The sequence below is a fragment of the Paroedura picta genome, chromosome 7 (genome assembly GCF_049243985.1).
Source record: "Paroedura picta isolate Pp20150507F chromosome 7, Ppicta_v3.0, whole genome shotgun sequence".
NCBI lineage: Eukaryota > Metazoa > Chordata > Lepidosauria > Squamata > Gekkonidae > Paroedura > Paroedura picta.
In genome coordinates this window covers 3555623-3577508 of record NC_135375.1, presented here as the reverse complement: position 1 = coordinate 3577508, position 21886 = coordinate 3555623, and the positions used below count along the sequence as shown (strand labels likewise).

The 21886-nt window shown below is 52.4% G+C and overlaps 1 protein-coding gene across 2 annotated transcripts; it reads left to right on the top strand.

The window, feature by feature from the left end:
* Window positions 1-2746: 2746 nt before the first annotated feature.
* On the top strand, window positions 2747-21373 carry LOC143841995 (myogenesis-regulating glycosidase-like). Of its 2 annotated transcripts, none has more exons than XM_077346567.1 (2): window positions 2747-2867; window positions 18425-21373. In XM_077346567.1, exon 2 carries the CDS (start codon window positions 18639-18641, stop codon window positions 20673-20675), a length of 2037 nt encoding a protein of 678 aa, XP_077202682.1. In that variant the 5' UTR covers window positions 2747-2867; window positions 18425-18638; the 3' UTR covers window positions 20676-21373. The 2 variants fall into 2 exon arrangements, with proteins under 2 accessions (XP_077202682.1, XP_077202683.1); XM_077346568.1 differs by lacking the exon at window positions 2747-2867 and adding an exon at window positions 8657-8674.
* The last annotated feature ends 513 nt before the right edge of the window (window positions 21374-21886 follow it).

Genomic DNA, 21886 nt, shown 5'->3' with positions numbered 1-21886 from the left:
GATTATTAAATTTAAACAAACAGCTGGGGAGCTCTCCACGGGCATCGCTTCATCTAGAAATGATTTCCAGGACTTGAACAGAGATACATCATTAAGATCTCTCCGAGCTTCCTTCATTAGCGGCGAGAGTTTCTAGCATCATGAATGACTTGAAAATCCGAAACCAGGCTTTAAATTGGGTTCCCTCCCGCTTGATGTCCTTTGCTTCCAGAAATAATTTGTGTACAGCGTCTGAGGCAGCCTGCTGTGCGCGGATAATATTTCAGAAGAGTCATCCTGCCCCACACCCCGGGGTTTGCCAAGGCCGTCCAAAGGCCTCATCCTGACACTGGTCTGCAGCTTTCTTGAGACCTTCAGAGATTGTTAGTCCACCTGCCAGATTGGAACAGGGAAGAAACAAGGCCTCTGCCCAAAAATTCAGTTATGCTTGGGAAGGGACGTCTTTGGTCCATATATCCCAGGGGTAGTCAAACTGCGGTCCTCCAGATGTCCGTGGACTACAATTCCCATGAGCCCCTGCCAGCGAATGCTGGCAGGGGCTCATGGGAATTGTAGTCCATGGACATCTGGAGGGCCGCAGTTTGACTACCCCTGACCTATGGTTACCAGCACTAGTTCCAAAAATACCAGGAGATTTTGGGGGGGAAACCTGTAGCCTGAGACAGAATCATGGAATCATAGAGTTGGAAGGGACCGCCAGGGTCATCTAGTCCAACCCCCAGCACAATTGTAATAGCGAGAGAGCTCTGCAGATAATGATCCTATGCCCTTAATCATGCACACTGCAGATGTTGCCTCTTTCAATATGCCTTTCGTTTTACCTGCATTGCAAACCGACGAGGAAGGGGAGGCCGAGTGGGAGGGACTGGTCCAAGATCGCCCCCTGAGCTTCAGGGCAGAGAGGGGATTTGAACCCAGGTCTCTGCTCACCTCGCCCGTCTCCTTAACCGCTACCAGCATGCTAGGCCGCCTCTCGACAAGAACAGCTTGTGCTAGGCGACGAACCTAAATTGGTTTGTGGCAGTTGTCTGAAATTAGAAACGCCCAAGTTAGCCTCTGCGGCTTCCCAGTCAAAAGCATTTTCCTGCTGGGAATCTGAGCAAAGGAGGATGCAGGCCTGCTTTAACCTTCTCCTGTAAAGCTACAAGGACTGTTACTAAAAGAAACCCTTCTGCTAGTGATGAGCAAATTAAACCCTTCAAAGAAGGGAGCTTTGAAACTCTCAAATGCTCATACCATGAATCTTGCTCTTCTCCCACAGGCCAACATGGCAGGGCCAGTTTATCCATGTACCACATGCCCCACACTTTCAGGAGTCACACGCAGTGCCTTCCCTCCATGGATCAGGGCTGTAACCTCTCTCCTCCCCCTTTTCGTTCTTTAAGGGCACTCTCAAAGTCACACCCCTTTTCACTTGGGAGGGCCCTGTGAAGTAAGTGGGGCTGAGAGAGCTCTGACAGAACTGATGCGAACAGCTCTATTAGGACTATTGCTAGAAGAAACCCTTCCCCAGTTTGGCTGCTCCTGCTGCAATTGTACACTGCTAGGGCCCTGCCAATCCTTAAAGCTCCCATTGTGGCAGTAACTCCGCCACGAGATGAACACTCACTGGGGAACCTTGGGCTAGCCACCCCTATGAGGTAGGCCGCTTTCGGTGCGCCTTGGGGAGCAGGGTGAAATATGAATTAGGGCGCCAGCCTCCAGGAGGGAAAACAAACCGATGACCCCTCTGTCGGAGGATAATCAAAGCAAGAAGCAAAACACTGGGGCTGTTTATTCAAAACAGAGGCTGGAAACCACACCGGTTGAATGGGTTTTCCGATCATGGGCTTCCCATTCTGAAGTTGAAATCTAGATTTGGGGGTCCAAATCTACTGGCAGATCATCCTCTACAAAGTGGCAGGAAGGGGGGCGGACCAGAGCACACCGGGTGCAGGGTCCCGGGCGATTCCCCCACCATGGTGTCTTCCAGGAAGGGCCCACGGCTGCCCCACAGGGATGTGGCACAACACGGACACACACACAGGAGACCGTGGATGGCTGAACATCACGAAAACTTGACCACCCTGGAAAACCTTTTTTTTAAAAGACAGGATGGAATTAAGGCGTAGAACTTCTGGCCCAGAGAAAGGGGGGGTTTAGTCTATTGCTTCTTGAACGCAGGGATGCAAGCACGCACTAAGGCACAGAGGACAGGCTGTCTTCTCCTTGCTCTGGAGGAAGGGCAAACTTCCTCATGGGTCCCCCTGCCCAACCCTTCGGGGTCCCCTTCTCTCTGTGTGGCCCCCTTCAAATCGGCCAGAAGCCCACCTGGGGGCCACTGCAGTATCCCCCTAGTGCAGGGGGAGTCAACCTGTGGTCCTCCAGATGTCCATGGACTACAATTCCCATGAGCCCATGAGGGGCTCATGGGAATTGTAGTCCATGGACATCTGGAGGACCACAGGTTGACTCCCCCTGCTTTAGCAAACGCTGGCAGGGGCTCAAGGGAATTGTAGTCCATGAACATCTGGAGGACCACAGGTTGACTCCCCCTGCCCTAGAGCATCCAGGTGCAGAGGCAGTATACCTGAGACCAGCCATCCCCCACGGGGGCCATGCCCAACGGCCGCTGCGTCCGCCCAGGGAGGCTCCACTGCAAGGCGCGCCGCCCGGCCGGCCCTCCCTGGCTGCCGCTCGCTCTCGGGCGGAGCTCGGCGGCTGCGGGCGGACTTGGCCCGGCCCCTCCCGGACTACATCTCCCGGCATGCCTTTCCCCGCCCTCCCCCCCCCCAACCCACCCGCCCTTACACCTGAGTTGAGCGCGGCGGGGACGAGCATGGAGCCAGCCCTGCGCCCAGCCCGGAGCCCGCGGGGGCCGCCTCGGGGTGAGTGGGGCGGGAGGGGAGGAGTGGGGCGGGAGGGGGTCCCGATCCGCCCAACTTCTGGCCTGTTGCAAGGGGCGCTGCAGACGGGCTGCAGGCGGGCAGGTGAGCGGCAGGAGCGCGCTTGGCCTTTGGGTGCCCCCTCCCCTCCCCTCCCCTCCGGCTGGGGCTCCCTGTGGCGCCGGACGGGGTGCCCTGCGGGGTGGGGAGGGGGCTGCCCCTGAGCCCCTGGGTGGCTCTGCCCCTGCTTGGGTCAACAGGTGGGCGGGGAGAGGGGGGGTCTTCTTCGGGGGTCTTCTGGGGGCAGAGCAAGGAGGACCTCCCGCAAGCAGCGCCGCATCCAGGGGGGGAGACGCCTGGGGAGGGAGACACAGACCCCCGCCCTGTCCCCGGGCCAAAGCATCCATTTCCCCCCGGGGAACCATCTCTGCCCTCCGGAGAAGAGCTAGGATCCGGGGGGGAGGGAATCCCCAGGCCCCGCCTGGAGGTTGGCACCCCTACCGTCTGCTCTTCGCAGCTGGGGGCCCACACTTGCTGCGTCGTCTCCTTCAGTCAATCCTCACAACAACCCTGCGAGGTAGGTTAGGCTGAGAGTGCGTGGCGGCCCCGTGGGCACCCAAGGAACTTCTGTGCAGAGGAGGGATTCGAACCTGTGCCCGATCTCTGGCCTGGACTGGCCCCTGCAGTCTGGAGTTGAGCTCTGGGGATCCCCAGGCCGCCCCTGGAGGCTGGCATCCCTAGGCAGAACTGAACATCCCCAGGCCCCAGCCATCGGTCCCACCCGGCGGCTACCGGTCAAGGGGTCCTGGAAAGTGGCACAGGGGGGAAGAGAGGAGTCAGGCATGCCATGTTTCCTGCAGGGGGGCTGCTGGGGAGGGCCCCTCCCTGCCCTCGGTCCAGGGGTACTTTTCCTCTCCAGACTCAAGTCCTTGAAGAATAAAAAAAAATCTAGCCCTGCCAGGGCAAAAGCAGGGCATGGTGCTGATTGGGGGACCTGCTGTGATGTCACCACCTCCCCCTCCCCATGTGGATTAAAAAAAAAATCCCTTTGAAGCTGCACCAAGGTGATGTTCACAAATGTTTCTGCAGCGCTTTTGAAAATTAAAACCCTGGCAGATGACCTCTAGGGAGCCCAGGCAGAGGGGTGGGAACAGGAGCCAAGTCCTTGTCAGCCCTTTCAGATGCAGAACTAGAAGGAAATTAGGTTGCCTTTGCAGCCCCCCCCCCCCGCCCTCCTTCAGCCTGGGGTTGGTTCATAAGTTAAAACCACGGCTGGGCAGGAACAGCCAGCAATGCACTTGGGGTGAAATGCATTTTAAGAGTATATTTATCTCTTAAAGTAATTATCTGGAGACTATTGTCAGAAGAGCCTGCAAGAAAACAGTGGATCGAGAAAAGTTCTCCACACTGCAGAATGGAGATTAGGGATCCTAGCCTCCAGGTGGGGCCTAGGGATCCTCTGTAATCCTCACAACAACCCTGTGAGGTAGGCCACCCCTGCTTAGAATTAACTTGTCTTGTCTTGGGTTTGTTTGTTTGTTGTCATACTCAAGGGCATGATCTGCCAGACTGGCTTCTTCTTTGATAATTTTTATTTTAAAAGAAAAAAAAGATAGGCAAACAAAAAAAATATATAGCAAAGCATAATGTCCAAGGATTACTGTACGTTCTATAATGTATATGAAAAAGATAAGTCAGAAGAGTTTTCCCATCTCCTCCTCCTCACCATCTTGGTAGCAGTTAATATTTAACACTAGTTAATAATTAATAGTTCTTACTTCAAACTGTTTATCGCTAATCTATTTTACCGCGGTTATTATTCTCCGGCATGGCTACTTAATCCCATGCTAAACATCTAAATCACCACTAAATATCCGCCTTAGAAGATTAATATATATTGACTATAATCATTGATAGTATTATGATGGAATCCTACCCATCCAACCCCAAATTCATCGTATCGGCAAGCTGTGAAAGAGGTGACAATGTAAAATAAAAAATAAACATTCTTATTGTTCTTATAGCAGTTCTTGATGAAGTTGTGTCCTTGCCATGGGAACATCCTCTCGCTGATGTGAATGCGACTTGAGCGGTTCAGAGGAGCCACACGCTCCCCTCCTGCTCATTTTAAGTCGAGAAACTCGTACGGGCGGTTCTCGGAGTCTCGTCTCGTTGTAATTAGGCGTCCCGAGTGTTAAATGACTGTCATGTTCTTAATTGGGGGTCTGAGGTATCGAAAGAACCCTCTAATCTCCCCGTCCGTCCGCCAATTCCTCCTGTAATCGTTGGAGGATAAGAAGGACAAAGTGAACGGCAATTATAGCTCTTGGTCGAGAAGAGAGACCCAGAAGAGGGCCTAGAATCGGCCTTCAGACATCGGATTTCTCCCCGGTCCTGTTTTCAGCTATAGCCGTCTGCTAGGGAGGCTACAGAGTCAGACTGAGAAATAAGACTCTGGATTGAGCATTCTTATTCTCTATATATGGTGACATCAAACATAGATGATGCTAGGAGTTGAGGGTCTCTTTAAGAACCAATAAGAGGTAGTTCATGTGAGAGACGGTGGAGACCTGCGTTCAAGATCTGTCCTTGCACAAAATTAGAGAATAGTTCAGCAGTGGAAGGGGCTGCCTAAGGAGGTGGGGAGCTCCCCCTCACTGGCGGTCTTCAAGCAGCAGCTGGACAGACCCTTCTCCTGGATGCTTGAGGCTGATCCTGCACTGAGCAGGGGGTGGGACTAGATGGCCTGCATGGCCCCTTCCCACTCTAGGATTCTAGGAGTCTAGTTCAGCAGTGGAATGGGCTGCCTAAGGAGGTGGGGAGCTCCCCTTCACTGGCCGTCTTCAAGCAGCGGCTGGACAGATCCTTCTCCTGGGTGCTTCAGGCTGATCCTGCACTGAGCAGGGGGTGGGACTAGATGGCCTGCATGGCCCCTTCCCACTCTATGATTCTGTGAGTCTAGTTCAGCAGTGGAAGGGGCTGCCTCAGGAGGTGGGGAGCTCCCCCTCACTGGCCGTCTTCAAGCAGCGGCTGGACAAATCCTTCTCCTGGATGCTTGAGGCTGATCCTGCACTGAGCAGGGGGTGGGACTGGATGGCCTGCATGGCCCCTTCCCACTCTAGGATTCCAGGAGTCTAGTTCAGCAGTGGAAGGGGCTGCCTCAGGAGGTGGGGAGCTCCCCCTCACTGGCTGTCTTCAGGCAGCGGCTGGACAGATCCTTCTCCTGGATGCTTCAGGCTGATCCTGCACTGAGCAGGGGGTGGGACTGGATGGCCTGTAGGACCCCTTCTAGGATTCTGTGAAAATTCACTTAGGCATATAGGGTATCAGTTCTGGGTTGTAAAATTGCCAGAGATTTGGGGGATGGAGCCTAGTTGGGCAGCAGTGCACTGTGTTGCAGTGCCACAGAGTCTGTACCCCTGAGCAGCCAGCCACTTTCTCCAGCAGACGTGAGCCTGGTCCTCTGTAGAGGAGTGGTCATTCCCAGAGATCTTTGGGTGCCCCTGAGTTGGCCGCTCTTCTTAGGGTCCTTGGTCCAGTCTCTCAGATGAGCCTCTTTTGTGTGTTCTGCCCCGATCTGCTTGGCTCATGGGCAGGGTGCAAGCATGGAATACGATGAATCAGTGGAGGAGTCTACAGAAGGGGTGAAGGGAGAAGGGGCATCTCCAGTTCTTCTTCCAACGTGCTCCTAATCAGGAGCAGGGGATTAAGAGGATAAGTCTTGCTTGGACTTAGGTCCCAGGATTTGGGGTGAAGGTCTCTCGCCGGCCCTCATGACATGTTTGCTCTCTGTGCCTTCCCAAGTTACTTCGAAATCCAAAGGACTAGATCCTTCACTTGAATCCCCGAGGAGCGGTGGGTGTTTTACCCACAAGCTTCTGCTTCTTCCCACCATGTCTGGACAAACACAAGTTTTTGGTCTAGCACGGTCATTTGTAGCCATTTAATTGTTCGTTTATGTCAGGGCTCTCCAACTGGTTCTCCTGAGCATTTCTGGAGGGTCCAGAGGATGGGGAAGCCCCTGGGTTTTTCGTAGTCCCTGTGTGACTCCATGCCTCCTGCAGGCTTTCTATCCTCCCAGGAGGAGGCGGGGCATTCCGATTTGCCCCGCCTCCTCTGCCAGCCATTAAAATTCGAAGTGGTCCCAGTGACTCAAAAAGGTTGGGGAACCTCTGACTTGAGTCCGCTTCCAAAGGGGAAGGAGTGGAATTGTGAGTGGAACCCATCAAGAATCGGAACCGCTGAACAGTTATTTGTACACAGAGGGTTGGGCTCTTAAAATTTTGTTTTGAATTTATTTATTTTGACGCTTCTTGTGAGTGGTCATTTCGGGGCGGTTTGCAACAATAAGCTCGGTAACTATTCACATAAAAAAACAAGGAATTGTATGTTATTGTTAGAAGCAGTATTAAAACTTTAAAATTGTATAAATAATTAAAAGTAATTATTCAAAGCCACTAGGCTCATAGAGGGAGGGTGTGGGAGGGACGGACGGATTGGATGTTTTTTCCACTTGCCCTGATCACTCCCAGGAGTTCGTCCCACCAAGTGGGGGCCAGACTCAAGAAGGCCCATCCTCTGGTTGAGGCCAAAGGGACCCTTCTGTGGGGACCCCCAATCGGTCGGCATTAGCTGATCGGAGAACTCTCCGGGGGACATATTCAGAGAAGCTGACCCTCCGATGCACAGGGCCCAGACCGTGCATGGCCTTAAACTTTTAAGGCTTAAAGGTTAAAACCAAACCCTTGAACCGAATCCGGAATTCAACTGGAGTTCGATTTGTGACCTTCCTGGCCGTCTCCTGGGAAGGGACGGTTGTGGATGACTCGGTACCTCTCTTGTTGAATAGCTGTCTGCTGAGATTGCAAATGGCGACTGATGGACACCAGGCAGAACGCTTTGCATAGCTGGCCCGTTATTCCTGTCCTGTGGAGTCACAGTTTGCCCCGGGCCAATTTTGGAAGGGCCGAGCTGCTGTCAAGAAGAGCCTAGACCAGGGGTAGTCAAACTGCGGCCCTCCAGATGTCCATGAACTACAATTCCCAGAAGCCCCTGCCAGCGAATGCTGGCAGGGGCTTCTGGGAATTGTAGTCCATGGACATCTGGAGGGCCGCAGTTTGACTACCCCTGGCCTAGACAGCCTTCTCCTGCGTGGGGAACGAAGGCAGCCTGAGGTGGGAGGGAGGGGCCACCTTGAATGTGCGGATTCGGTCACCTTGCTTGCAGGAGCACATCAACTTCCGCGTGACGGGCTCTCGTGCGGCGGGTGTGCTATTCCCCCCCCCCCCGCCCCCCCTGCAATGATGACTACTCTTCTTTGTACCACTTTGATCAGCAAGCAGGCTCCCTGCGTCTGGGATAAACACAGAGCACAGGGGTGTAATTTCCAGCAGCCCCTTCTCTTGTTCCTGGCGTGCAAAATCCTCCTTCCAAGCAGGGGATTCGGGGCAGATCACGAGGGTGGCCAATATCCAGGTGGTGCCTGAAGGTCTCCTGCGATTACAGCTGCTCTCCAGGTGATAGAAATAGGTTTCCCTGGAGAAAATGAAAGGTGATCTGTAGGCTCTTGTGCCCCATTGAAGCCCCTCCTCTCCCCCAACCCTACCCTCCTGTGACTCCGCCCCCCCCCCCAATCCCCAGGTATTTCCCTACCCGAAGCTGGTAGCACTGCACAAGATGTTTGTGCAGCTGACTCAGCTCTGGATTGCGAGTCTTCTGGCCTGTTATGAACCGACATCGTGATATTGTGAAACTTCCTTTTCTTCAGGACCTTTTGCAGAAGTCCTGATGCTTGTTCCCAATCCTCTGAGGTACACAAGGGTGGCCAGCTCTGGACTGGGAAATTTTGGGAGCTGTGGGGGTGGAGCCTGGGGGACGGGGTTTATCGATGGGCGGGGCCTCCACATGGTGTAATGCCACGGCGAATGAGGTCAGATTCTGAATATAAAGTCTTGGGATTTGAATAATATATATATATATTTTCTTTTTTGATTCTCTTCTGCATCTTGAGATACATAGTAGATTTCTTTTTGGATTCTGACCTATTAAGGGCTGAGTCCAATAGAATATGTAGCTAGGATGAGAGTTAACAGTCTAGTGGTAAAACAGACTTGTTGAAAGTTTAGATGAAGGTAAGATGTCTGAAATAAGGAATGTTGGAATGATTGTGATAAGGTTTGGGAGAATAGATCTAGCCCAGTGGTTCTCCACCTTCCTAATGCCGCGACCCTTTAATCCAGTTCCTCCTGTTGTGGTGACCCCCAACCCTAAAATTATGCACATGTATTTTCACAAAAATTAAACTGAAATTGACCAATGGCATGAAGATCCATGGTTTGTGATTGTAGATAAATTGGCTCCCCCCCCTCCCCCGGGGTTTCTCAGTTCAGTTCTGCCTCTTGTCCCTCCATGCTGATCTCACTCTTTTCCACTGCTCCAGACAAACCAATGCTCTCTTGATCTACCCTGCAAGGCTGTTGTGTGAATGGCAAGGCCAAGCCCACCCACACCCCCGGTCAAGCTGCTTGCCCTGCCGTGAAAGGGTCGTTCAACCCCCAAAGGGGTCCCGACCCCCTGGTTGAGAACCACTGATCTAGAGAGACAGAGATCTAGAGAGAATTGGTTCTAAGTACCCTGCAATGTCTCAATAACTTTTTGAGGAATAGGGTTTGTTGTATAACCCTGCCTCTCTTTTTGTATGAATGCATGAATATTTATTTACTGCTATTTAGACCAAAACAAGCACTTAAAATATTAAATAGATACAATCAATTATTTAGGTTATCAAAATGTAAACTGGCTGGCAAAAACTTAATTTAGAAATAAATATTATAAAAATTAATTTAATTTTTTAAAAGTTACCCTATAAAAGAGCTACGTGACTTGATGGCAGCAGCATGAGATGGGCTGTACAAACAGTTATTTGACTACTTTTTGTCCCTTAGGATCTTCCACACCTTTTCCCCTGATGAGAGACCAGATCTCTGTCTCTCTCTAGGACTGGCTGGATTAATTGGCAGTCTCTTTTCGTATCCCTTTTATATTTCTGTTTTTCTTTAATAATTTAAAAAATTGTCTGATGCCCTAGAGGCAGCCACTTCCTTCAGAAGAAATTATCTCTGTCATTTGGAGACAGGGTTGCCAGCCTCCAGGTCAGGCCTGGAGATCTCCCAGAATAACAGTTCAGCTTCCCTTGATGCCACCTTCTGGCACTGGGATTCAAAGGTTGACTGCCTCTGAATGTGGAGGTTCCCCTCAGTTAGCGTGGCCAGTAGCCACTGATTAGACCACGCCTTCATGAATCTCTTGACTCCCCTTTTGAAACTGCGCCTGTGACCTTTTAACCAAATGTGACCTAAGAGCAGCAACTTCTAATCTGGAGAGCCGGGTTGGATTCCCCACTCCTCCTCCTCCATATGCAGCCAGCTGGGTTACGTTGGGCCGGTCAGAGTCCTGTTAGAGCTGTTCACATAGAGCAGTTCTTCTAGAGCTCTCTCAGCCTCACCCACCTCACAGGGTGTCTGTTGCGGGGAGAGGAAGGGAAGGTGATTGGAAGCCGCTTTGAGACTCCTCTGGGTAGTGAATAGCTGGAAATAAAAGCCAACTCTTCTTCAAATGAGAAATATGAAAGCCAACGATGCTTGTTTGGGGAGTCTTCTCATACATATATGAAATTTATAGACTTTAAATGACAAGAAGAATGGGAGCTGAGTGCAGCTCGTTTGGGCAAGGGTTAAGGTTGCCAACTCTGGCTTGGGGGAAATCCCCCGGAAATGTTGGGTAGATTCTTGTGAAGGAAGAGTTTGGTCCGCAGAGTATCCTGCTGCAGAGTCCCCCCTCCGATTCAGCCGTTTTCTCCAGAGAAACTCATCTCCCCTGGCTGCAGAGCAGTTATCATTCTCTAGGGCATCTCTAGGGCTCACCTGGAGGTTGGCATCCCCAGCAAAAGTGCTTTGGTGGCCTTGCAAGAAAACAAAGGGTACTCTGCTTAATTTGGAGGGGGGTAATCCCACGTTCTTGCTCCCACCATCCCGCCCTGGACAGTTTTACTCCCTTCTGCATCTACTGGCGTCAGCAGTCTTAGAACTGCACATCGATGCCCTTCTGAATCTCGAAGGCCACGTTTTGTGCTTTGTGCTTTGTGCTTTGAAAGCTGCCCCAGTGGCCAGATACTCATGTTTGCTCCTAAGGTGCCCTTTGCCCTTGAGCTGAATGCTTCGGGGCCGAGTGGCTTGTTTGCCCTCCCCAAGCTAAAGATCTCTCTGCCGCTGCAGTGGGACCCCCTGCAGAAATGACCAGAGCAACTGTGCTGGGGCTCCCATAGTGCAGCCTTTCACAGGTCTACTCAGCAGTCAGTTCCAGTTAATTCAGTGGGGCTTACTCCCTAGTAAGCATGCTGGGGGTTGTTCTACCTGAGTGGCCGACTGGAGTCTTGGGGCCTGTGCCCAAGAGCCAAGGACACCCAGCCCAGAGAATGGGGGATTTGCCAGCAAAGGAGCCAGCCTTGGCTGTCTTTCTTCGCAGCCACCTGGCATCCGACTGAAGTTTATCTACTGCAGGGCCAAGCTCAGCAAGCCTCTTTGGCCTCGGCCGGGAAAACGAGAGGCCCTCCCGAGCCGGCAAGTGGAATATTAGCTGGTTTCAAATAGGCTGAGGCCGGTCTGGTGTTGCTTCGTGGCGTGTCACGGACTGGCACTTAAGGTGCAGAGGCAACGCAACATGAACCGGGCAGCTGCGTGCCAAGGAGCCAGCCGGCATGAGCCATTTACAGACACTGGTGCGGAGAACTTGAGTCATTGTTATTATGGCGAGGAGAGGGGCCGTGGCTTGGTGGTAGACCATCTTCTTAGCGTGCAGAAGACAGCCTCAAGTTCAACCCCCAGGGCCTCCAGTTCAGAAGGGCAGGTTGGAGGTCCTGTGGCACAGGGGTAGACTTTCTGCGTGGCATGCAGAGGGCCCCAGGGAAAAGGACCAGGCAGGAGGGGATGGGAAAGACCTTGGCCTGAGACCCTGGCTCAGTGGCAGAGCCTATGCTTGGCCTGAAGAAGGTCCCAGGTTCAATCCCCAGCATCTGCAGTTAGAAGGACCAGGCAGGAGGGGATGGGAAAGACCTTGGCCTGAGACCCTGGCTCAGTGGCAGAGCCTATGCTTGGCCTGAAGAAGGTCCCAGGTTCAATCCCCGGCATCTCCAGTTAAAAGGACCAGGCAGGAGGGAAGGGGAAAGACCTTGGCCTGAGACCCTGGCTCAGTGGCAGAGCCTATGCTTGGCCTGCAGAAGGCCCCAGGTTCAATCCTCGGGCTCCCCCCTCCCCCCAAAAAAAATGTCCCAGTATTTTATTTATATAGGAATTTCCACCCCACACCTTCATTCGAGGGTCCCAGGGCAGCTCACAATACAGAATAATTTGATCTAAAATATATATTAAAACATTTAACCCCCTCCTCCCTCCCTCACTCCCTGGCAGGACAGCACCCAGCACAGTCCGGGGCCACCACAGAGAAGGCCGTCCTGCATGTCACTGGCTCTTCTTGTTTCCCAGCCTGCCAGCCCTGACTGAGGAGTTAGCAGGATTTAAGGAAAGATTTATCACTATTTAGATGTACAGGCCACCCCTCTGGAGCCCGTCATCTTGGGGGGGGGGGGATGCAGCATTATAATAAAGCCAATGGCGGAATCAAGGCAGGTGGAGCGCCCCGGGCCCTTCCTGGAAGTGAACAAAATTAGACTTCTTTTCTAAGCCAAGAGAGCTTTGGCCCTAAGGGTGGTTCTAGGGAGAAGGAGTCACGGTGACGTGTCCAGTGATTCTAGATTCTTTGCGTGGGCATCAGGACCTGAGCATCTTGGTGCCAATTCCACATTTGCCCTTGTATGAAAGAGAGCTGCCAGACACGATGCTGTGAAAATCCATCAGCTCTGACTCGGGGTAAAGTCACAATGCCAACAAGCCCCCAGAAATTCATCATCATCATTTAATTTAATTTATTACCCACCACTCCCGAACCGGCCCGTGGCAGGTTACAAATGTCCAATTAAAAACCACATTAAAATGGACACAAAATACATGAACTAAGATCCTCCACAATGCCCTGTTGTTGGTAGGCGGGCTCAGATCTTGTCAACTGGGGGCTGCAGCATTCTTATATAAAAGGTAAAGGTAAAGGTATCCCCTGTGCAATCACTGAGTCATGCCTGACCCTTGGGGGTGACGTCCTCCAGCGTTTTCATGGCAGACTCAATACGGGGTGGTTTGCCAGTGCCTTCCCCAGTCATTACCGTTTACCCCCCAGCAAGCTGGGTACTCATTTTACCGACCTCGGAAGGATGGAAGGCTGAGTCAACCTTGAGCCGGCTGCTGGGATCGAACTCCCAGCCTCAAGGGCAGGGCTTTCAGACTGCATGTCTGCTGCCTTACCACTCTGCGCCACAAGAGGCTCTGTTTATTCTTATATACAGTGACCCAATTATGACAGGCTCAGTCTCGTCCTACAGCTGTGATCTAGAATACGGGTTCCCAGGGTGGGCGGAATGTCGCCCCTGTGGGGGGCGGTGGAAGGATCCAGGGGGGCAGCGAGGAATCAGGGGGCTGTCGGGGGCCAGCAGTCTGACTCTTCCTTCTGCAGCTGCATTTTCCTAGTAGCAGCAAGTCTTGGTGGTCTCCCATCCCTGTGCTGACCAGCACCTGCCCTGCTTAGCTTCCGGAAGAAGAGACGGCTTCAGAAGGGGGGGCTGGAGGGGATCCTATTCCTGCTGAGCTTTTCCCCCTCCTCAGACCCTGCCCTTCCCAGGCTCCACCCCAGAGCTCCAGGAATGTTGTAGCCCATGGACATCTGGAAGGCCACAGTTTGCCCTCCCCTGCTCTAAATCTTCAGGCAGAAGCCTCCCCACTTGAGAATGTGCTTCCTTGGAAATGTGCCTTCAGCTTGCGACTGCTGCTAAATCCCATGTGCCTCTCTGGGGGTGTCATGCTCTCTGCGCATGCGCTTGGCGCGTGGGCCGGACGTGCTTGTTTGCTTGTGTGTAAAGAAGCAAAATCAGTTTTCAGAAACAAGGGTGAATGCTAAGGCTCTGGGCTGAATCATTCGTTTGTCAGAGGGCAAGTATGTCCCACCTGAAGCTTGAGTTTTATTTATGTTCTGAATTTATTTCTTAGATTTATATGCCACCCTCCCCTGTGGCTCAGGGCGGTTTACATGGAACATGTAAGGCTGAATTCTGGAGATTTTTTTGGTGTGTGTGGGGGGGAGTAATCATGGGCATGGAATTGGGGTAAATGTGGGTGGGCAGGTGGTTGTGAATTTCCTGCATTGTGCAGGGGGTTGGACTAGATGACCCTGGAGGTCCCTTCCAACGCTACAATTCTGTGGGAGAACATGAAACGATACAGTACAGCTCAGTAAAAACGTCCAATGAATAACAGTGACAACAGAATAACAGTATTTCTAATATGAACAGTAACTGTTTAAACAACATTAACACGGGCCTCTCAGACTCCAGTGCTCAATTAGGCATCCTTTTCCTCGAATTCTAATAATACAGAAGCAGATTTCTTTCTTCCGAGGAATGTCATCTGTGGGATTATTGCCCTAGAGGCCCTCCCCTGATGTTGCTCCTGGCCCTGTCAGTGCCTCTGAACGCAGTGGAGGTTCCCCTCCGTCACCCTGGCCAGGAGCCTCCCTCCCTGAATCTGTCTAATCCCCCTTTAAGCCACCCGTGAGCCAGGCGTTAAGGATCGCCCTGGACATTTTGCTTGATTTGATCCGCTCTGAAGCCCTGGGCCGCCCCTAAGTTAGCTTTGCAGCTGCCTGCTTCGAGTGACGACTATTCTGCCCGTGAAGTGCTCCCGTCAAAGGCCCGTCCCCCGGAGAGCCGAGCCGGCCGCGCTCTGCCTTAATAACTCGTCAGGGCATGGAAGCCCACGGCACAGTTTGCCCAGGATGGGTAGGGACGCCCGTCCTGCAGTTCACGGTTGTGATTTCCACACTTCTGCAGCTTCGTTCTCCCAATCACGAGCCTCTTTGTTGTTGTTACGCAACTCACCCGCCTGCGGGCCAAGGCAGCTGCTTGCGTTCCCACTAGGCCCCTGGCACTGAACTTGGTGGCCCGGTGCCCAGGGCCTGGCGTGCAGAAAACAAGACATTTCGTGGGCCATCTCCGCCCCAGAGCGGTTGCCGAAGGGCCCTCCCACGCTGGACGTTTCCCTGGGCCGCCTCTTCTGCAGGGCTCCTTGCGTTGCTCTTTGAATCGGGATTTTCAAGGAATGCATTTCTCAACCGAATAAGGAAAGTAGAGGATTTAGGCAGATTGGGGGTGGCTGGGCAGAAGGGATTGTGTCTCCGCTTGACTCTTCTTGCATGCCCAGGGAAATGCTGATTGCCCCTTTGAGGTAAAGAAAGTAAATTTCCTCCAGGCCAGACTGACCAGGGATTCTAGATTTTGGGAGGGGGGCATCATCTGGGCATGGAATTTGGGACACTGTAGGTGGGCAGGTAATTGTGAGTTTCTTGCATTCTGCAGGGGGTTGGACTAGATGACCCGGGAGATCAACTTTGCAGCTCTAGGATTCTACAAATGAAGCAAGTCGGCAATAGTTTTTTTAAGCAAATGGATCTTTAAAAGAGGGCATGATGCTTTGTAATTAGGAGCGTGCCTGTGGGTTTAACCGATTACAGCTCCAATGAGCCATTAGCTGCTTGCTGGCGGTGGAGGGGGGGGGAAGCCCCAGTGGGCAGCCGAGAGCCTTCCGCCATCTGGCCAGGGCTCCTGATGCTGCTCGGCCGCCAGACATTCTGCTGGTTTAAACCTATCCCTTGTTGAGGCTAATCTCCCCTAATGCCACCCTAATCCCATTATTGAAAACAACCAAAAGGCTGGGAAGTTAAAGGGATGAAAAGATTTGCGTCCTCCCTGCTCTCTTCAGATCCAGGTAATATCTGGCTGATATCCCCCCCCCTCCATGTTGTCCACATTCAGGGATGCATCCAGAAAATTCAGTTTTCTGTGTTTTGTTGTTGTTAGGTGCGAAGTCGTGTCCGACCCATCGCAACCCCATGGACAATGATCCTCCAGGCCTTCCTGTCCTCTACCATTCCCCGGAGTCCATTTAAGTTTGCACCAACAGCTTCAGGGACTCCATCCAGCCACCTCATTCTCTGTCGTCCCCTTCTTCTTTTGCCCTCAATCGCTCCCAGCATGAGGCTCTTCTCCAGGGAGTCCTTCCTTCTCTTGAGGTGGCCAAAGTATTTGAGTTTCCTCTTCAGGATCTGGCCTTCTAAGGAGCAGGCAGGGCTGATCTCCTCTAGGACTGACCGGTTTGTTCGCCTTGCAGTCCAAGGGACTCGCAAGAGTCTTCTCCAGCACCAGAGTTCAAAAGCTTCAATTCTTTGACGCTCGGCCTTCCTTATGGTCCAACTTTCGCAGCCATACATTGCAACTGGGAAGACCTTAGCCTTGACTAAACACACTTTTGTTGGCAGGGTGATGTCTCTGCTTTTTAGGATGCTGTCTAGATTTGCCATAGCTTTCCTCCCCAGGAACAAGCGTCTTTCTGTGTTTACTGTTCACCAATAGAGCCGCTCCTTGGCGGGCCGAAGGTCCAGTCGCTTGTGGGTTCCCAGAACGCTGAGGAGCGAGTTTTGTGTGTGTACGTTTCAAAAACAGCGAGGCAATGTGTTTGCACACACCTTCCGTCACACAAAGGGTTGCGAGAGACCTTCTGGATCTGCAGTTTGTTCGAGCAGAGCCATGCTGGCAGGGGCTCATGGGAATTGTAGTTCATCAACCTCTGGAGAGCCACCGTTTGCCCATCCCTGAGCATACAGCCAGAGGTTCAAGTAGCACGTACATAGACTACTGCTTTTCAAGAATATTTACATGTATATCATAATCACGTGACCAACCATGTTTTGGCTTGGGGGGCCTTCTTCAGTGGTTTGAATTGTACAAGCACACACACATCTGTAATATATTAAAATATCTTTTTCAGGATAAAGTAGGCTGTCTAAGAGTCTTTGGAGAAGAGTCACTCCAAATCATATGAACCAGACCTGCATGTAGAGGAGATGGTAGCTCTCTATAGGGTTGCCAGCTCTGGGTTGGGAAACACCTGGAGTCTTGGGGGCGGAGCCTGCAAAAGGCGGGGTTTGCAGAGGGGAGGTACTTCAGTGAGGTTTAAGGTCATCCAATCCACCCCCGGAATGGCCATTTTCTCCAGGGGAACAGCTCTCAGTTGATGGGAGATGAGCTGTCATTCTGAGGGATCCCCAGGTCCCACCTGGAGGCTGGCATCCCTGACTATGAACCACCCTCCTGTCCTTGGCCATTGCTGCATTCGTGGTGTGTGTTCATGTGTAAATCAGAAATGCTGTGTTTTCTTTGCGTTCTGTGGAATGTTGTTTTCCTCTTGACGATTTTGTGCACTGCATAATAAGCAGTTGTGTTTAGCTTCCTGTTCTAACCGTGGAGCCTATTCGGTTCTGGAGGTGAGGGGCTCAGCGGGGTAGAATCCTGCAGCCCACCCCGGGGGCCTGGCCTCGGAAGTCTGGAGAGGGGTTGTTATCCCAAGAGATCTCCTGGCCCGGCCTGGAGGTTAGCAACCGTGTAACACCCCCCAGCAAGCCAGGTCTCCGGCATGTGAACCCTGCAGGAGCAGCCCGGTCAGTGAGCCCCCGGCAGCGGGCAGAGCTGTGCAGAATGAGGGCGGCTGTTTGGAGCCCAGCCTTTGGGGAGGGGGGTGAGGTTAGCAGAAGCCTGGGCCGGATCCGCAGCTGCGGAAAGGCGCTGCCTGTTCAGCAAGATGTTTCAAGGAGCAAAAATAACCTCCCTCTCTGCCGGGGAAAGAGACGGGCCTCTCGGTTCTGGCTGAAATCTGATGCCGGCCGAGGGCAGGATTAGCCTTCCTCCTGCAACCCAGATCTGAAAGATGGGATCTGATTTGACAAGTTTCGGGATCCCTTTGATTGCCGCCTTGAGGGATGATTAATTCTCACAGCCTCCTAAAGTGGCTGAGATTGCCAGCTGGCAGCTGGCCCAGGGCTTCCTCCTCCTCTGGCTGGATCTCCTGAAAGGCCACAGTGTGTGTTTGTGTGCGTGTGGTGGGGGGTAAGTGCAATTGGTTTAGTTAGCCAGTAAAATTCAACCAATGATCCCCGTCAAACTAGAATCATAGTGTTGGAAGGGACCTCTACTGTCCTGCACGTTGCAGGGAAATCACAGCTGTCACCCAGTCTTGCATCTTCTAATGCAGCCAGCTGGGTGACCTTGGGCTCGCCACGGCACTGATAAAACTGTTCTGACCGAGCAGTGATATCAGGGCTCTCTCAGCCTCACCCACCCCACAGGGTGTCTGTTGTGGGGAGAGGAAAGGGAAGGGGATTGTGAGCTGTTTTGAGCCTCCTGGGAGATAAAGGTGGCATGGAACAACCAACTCTTCTTCTTCAAACCGTTTAAGCTTGTCAGAATGCCGTATTATTTGCTCGCGTGGATTGAATGCAGCCATCTTTTAAATAAAGACATCACCAATTTTCTGTCCTCATTCACCCCCCTCTCTCTTCCTTCCTTCCAGACTCCTGCATTATGGGACTGAACGGAACCAGGAAAAAAAGCAGCGGATGTGGGAATGAAGATGGTGCCTTCCTTTTCGACATGCGATTAAGAATCACCCCTCCGTAAAGAGGAGGGAGGGAAGGAGGGCAGCTCTCTGCTACCCGCTGAAACCAGCTCCAGAACTCTGCATCAGATTCCGCATCTCATCTGCTTCGGAAAGGGCGGACAGGATCATGTACACGTTCTTGCCAGAGAACTTCACTCCGGTGAAGCAGAAGCCAGCCAAGGAACTCAAACCCATGATCTTTGCCATAGTTCTGGGCCTGATGCTGTTCATTGCCGCGGTCATCGCCTGGTGCTACTACGTGGCTTCCCTCCGGAAGGCTGAGAGGCTGAAGACGGAGAAGATGGACCTGAAGTCCGACGGGTTCATCATCAGAAACAATAACGGGGAGGTGGTCTTCAAGGTGGCCTTCCAGTCGGGGACTCTGGACCTGGAGTCGTGCTCTAAGGAGGGGAACATTTTAAGCTGCACCAGGTCAAACAAAGGAAAGTTCAGTTTTTTCATACAGACCGTCAAGCCCAAGGACACGGTGATGTGCTACCGGGTTCGGTGGGAGGAGTTGGTGGCCGACACCGTGGTGGACCACAAGATGTTCTGGGGGGACGCCCACTGGTACGGGGGCTGTGAGATGAGTGTGCAGCACTGGCCAATCCAGCTCCCGGGATACCAAGAACCTATGCCGTTTGTGACAAGTGACGTGCATGCTTTCAGGAACAGCTTTGGGGGCATCTTGGAGCGGTACTGGGTCTCCTCCAAAGCAGCGGCCATCAAGATTAACGACTCGGTGCCCTTCCACCTTGGCTTCAATGCTTCGGAGAGGTCCCTCTTCTTTCAGGCCCGGTACAAGGACTCGCCCTACAAGCCTCCCCTGGGACAGCAGCCTTTCCCGGAGCTGAGTTATCGTGTCTGTGTCGGTTCGGACATCACGTCTATCCACAAATACATGGTGCGGAGATATTTTGATAAACCTTCCCGGACACCTTCAGAGAATGCCTTCAAGTATCCCATCTGGTCCACTTGGGCCTTGTACAAAAACGAGATTAACCAGGATAAGTTGCTACGCTTTGCGGAGAAGATCAAGATGTATAAATTTAACTGCAGCCATATTGAAATAGACGACACGTACACACAAGCGTACGGCGATTTCGACTTTGACCCGTTGAAGTTCCCCAACGTGACGGAAACGTTCAAGAAGCTCCGAGAAGACGGGTTCAAGATCACCCTGTGGATTCACCCGTTCATCAATTACAATTCCTCCAACTTTGGGGTGGGGATAGAGAGACAGCTTTTTATCAAGGAGCCCACCGGAAGGCTCCCTGCCATGGTGGAGTGGTGGAACGGCATTGGCGCCATCTTGGATTTCACCAACCCTTCTGCCAGGGAATGGTTTCAGAGTCACTTGAGGCACCTGAGCAACAAGTATGGCATCTCATCCTTCAAGTTTGATGCCGGAGAGACCAACTACCTTCCCAAGCAGTTCAGCACTTTCCGTCCCTTGTCGGATCCCGACATTTGGTCCCGGAGGTACACGGAAATGGCCATCCCTTTTTTTGAGTTGGCCGAGGTCCGCGTCGGCTACAAGGCTCAGAATATCTCTTGCTTCTTCCGGATCATTGACCGGGACTCCGTGTGGGGCTACGAACTGGGACTGAAGTCCTTGATCCCGACCGTCCTGACGATTAGCATGCTGGGATACCCATTCATTTCGGCAGACATGATTGGCGGAAACTTTTTCCCCAACAGGACAGATGGAGCTACGGGAACCCCAGACCGGGAGCTCTATATCCGCTGGCTGGAGTTGTCCGCCTTCATGCCGTCCATGCAGTTCTCCGTGCCCCCCTGGCTCTACACCGAAGAGGTCATAGAAATCGCCCACAAGTTCACCCAGCTCCACGAATCTTTGGTTGCCCCCCTTCTGTTGGAGTTGGCCGGCGAGATCATCAAGACGGGGGATCCCATCATACGGCCCATCTGGTGGATTTCCCCCAACGACGAGAATGCCCACAAAATCGATTCCCAGTTCCTCATTGGCGACACCCTCATGGTCGCTCCGGTCTTGGAACAAAATAAACAAGAACGAGACATCTACCTCCCCGCTGGCAAATGGCGCAGCTACAAGGGAGAGCTTTTTGAGAAGACTCCAATCCTGCTGACGGACTACCCGGTCGACCTGGACGAGATTGCTTATTTCGTTTGGGTCTCCTAACCTACTTCCGCCACCGCGGCCACCAGCTTGTTAGCTTTGTGAGAGTAATCATGCCTTATTCTATTACTGTAAAAGCAATGTAATTCCTGCGGTTAGGGGAAGGGGGAGAACGGGAAGCGGCTGCACACGAACCTTTGAAAGATGCGAAAGATCTAGCTTTGGTGGAAGGTGGAGGGGATGTCGCAGATTTGCAAGTGAGGCAACGGACCTTTTCAGACCCCGCTCGGAAAAGGAAGAACTCCTCTGCCTCCATTTCTCGATGTGCATTCACGTAAAAGTGTTTCCTCCATCTTCGAAGTGTGTCATCGGAGCTGTGGGAAGGCCCTTCTGGGCCATTCCCAATCGGACAAAACCCAAATAATCCTGGATTTGGGAGCCTGAGGAGCAGGCTGCTAGCTAGAAGTTGCAAGCTGGGTCTTTCGATAAGCTGCAGGAAAGCTCTTCCTTGCCCTCTTCCATTGTGAGCCAAGGGATGTTTGCATACGAAGAAGAATCCGTGCCCCGCTTGGGCCGGGAAATTCAGATAGGACAGGGTTCTGATAGCACAACAAGCCTTAAGTTTTAAAATGCAGTAAGCTATTGTTTGAAATAACTTTTTTTCTAACGACGATAAATCGGATTATTAGAGGCCTAAATGTGTGTATATAAATATATATTTTTTCCTTGCCTCGTATTGGGCAAGGCTGGAAAAATGATCATCAATAAAAATAATTCCCCATTCCCAGTAAGCCTTTTTCAACGTTTTGACCATGGAGGGACCCCGGAAATATTTTGCAGGCTTCGAGGAACCCCGGAAGTGATGTCAACTGGTCACCCCTGCCTGCCACACCTCCTGGAAGTGATATCACCTGTGTACTCCCTTCCAATGTGATCAGTGTTAGTAAGGGCCAATAGGGTAAGACCAAAGTGGATGCTTTAAGGCTACTCTGTATAGGCTTTGCAGAGCAACAGGGGAACTGGACTATAGAGGAATACAACAGGTACTAGATTAGGGAGGTGGGGGTGGAAGAACTCTGTGGACGGCCTCTCCCTCCCTCCTGGGCCCGGAAAAGCTGCAGGCTGCTGTTAGGGAACTCACCGGCAGCGGCAGCTCTCAAGTGGCAGGAATCTGCAGCCTCCGAGCCTTGGAGGGAAGTGGAAGGAGGAGGGGGTGATCAGGGGTGGGGGACAGGAGGTGATAGGCTGGCCACTGGACATACAGGCCAGCCGGT

Bases quoted from the DNA above. Each gene is read 5' to 3' on its own strand.
- LOC143841995 (XM_077346567.1), top strand. From the start codon at position 18,639: ATGTACACGTTCTTGCCAGAGAACTTCACTCCGGTGAAGCAGAAGCCA.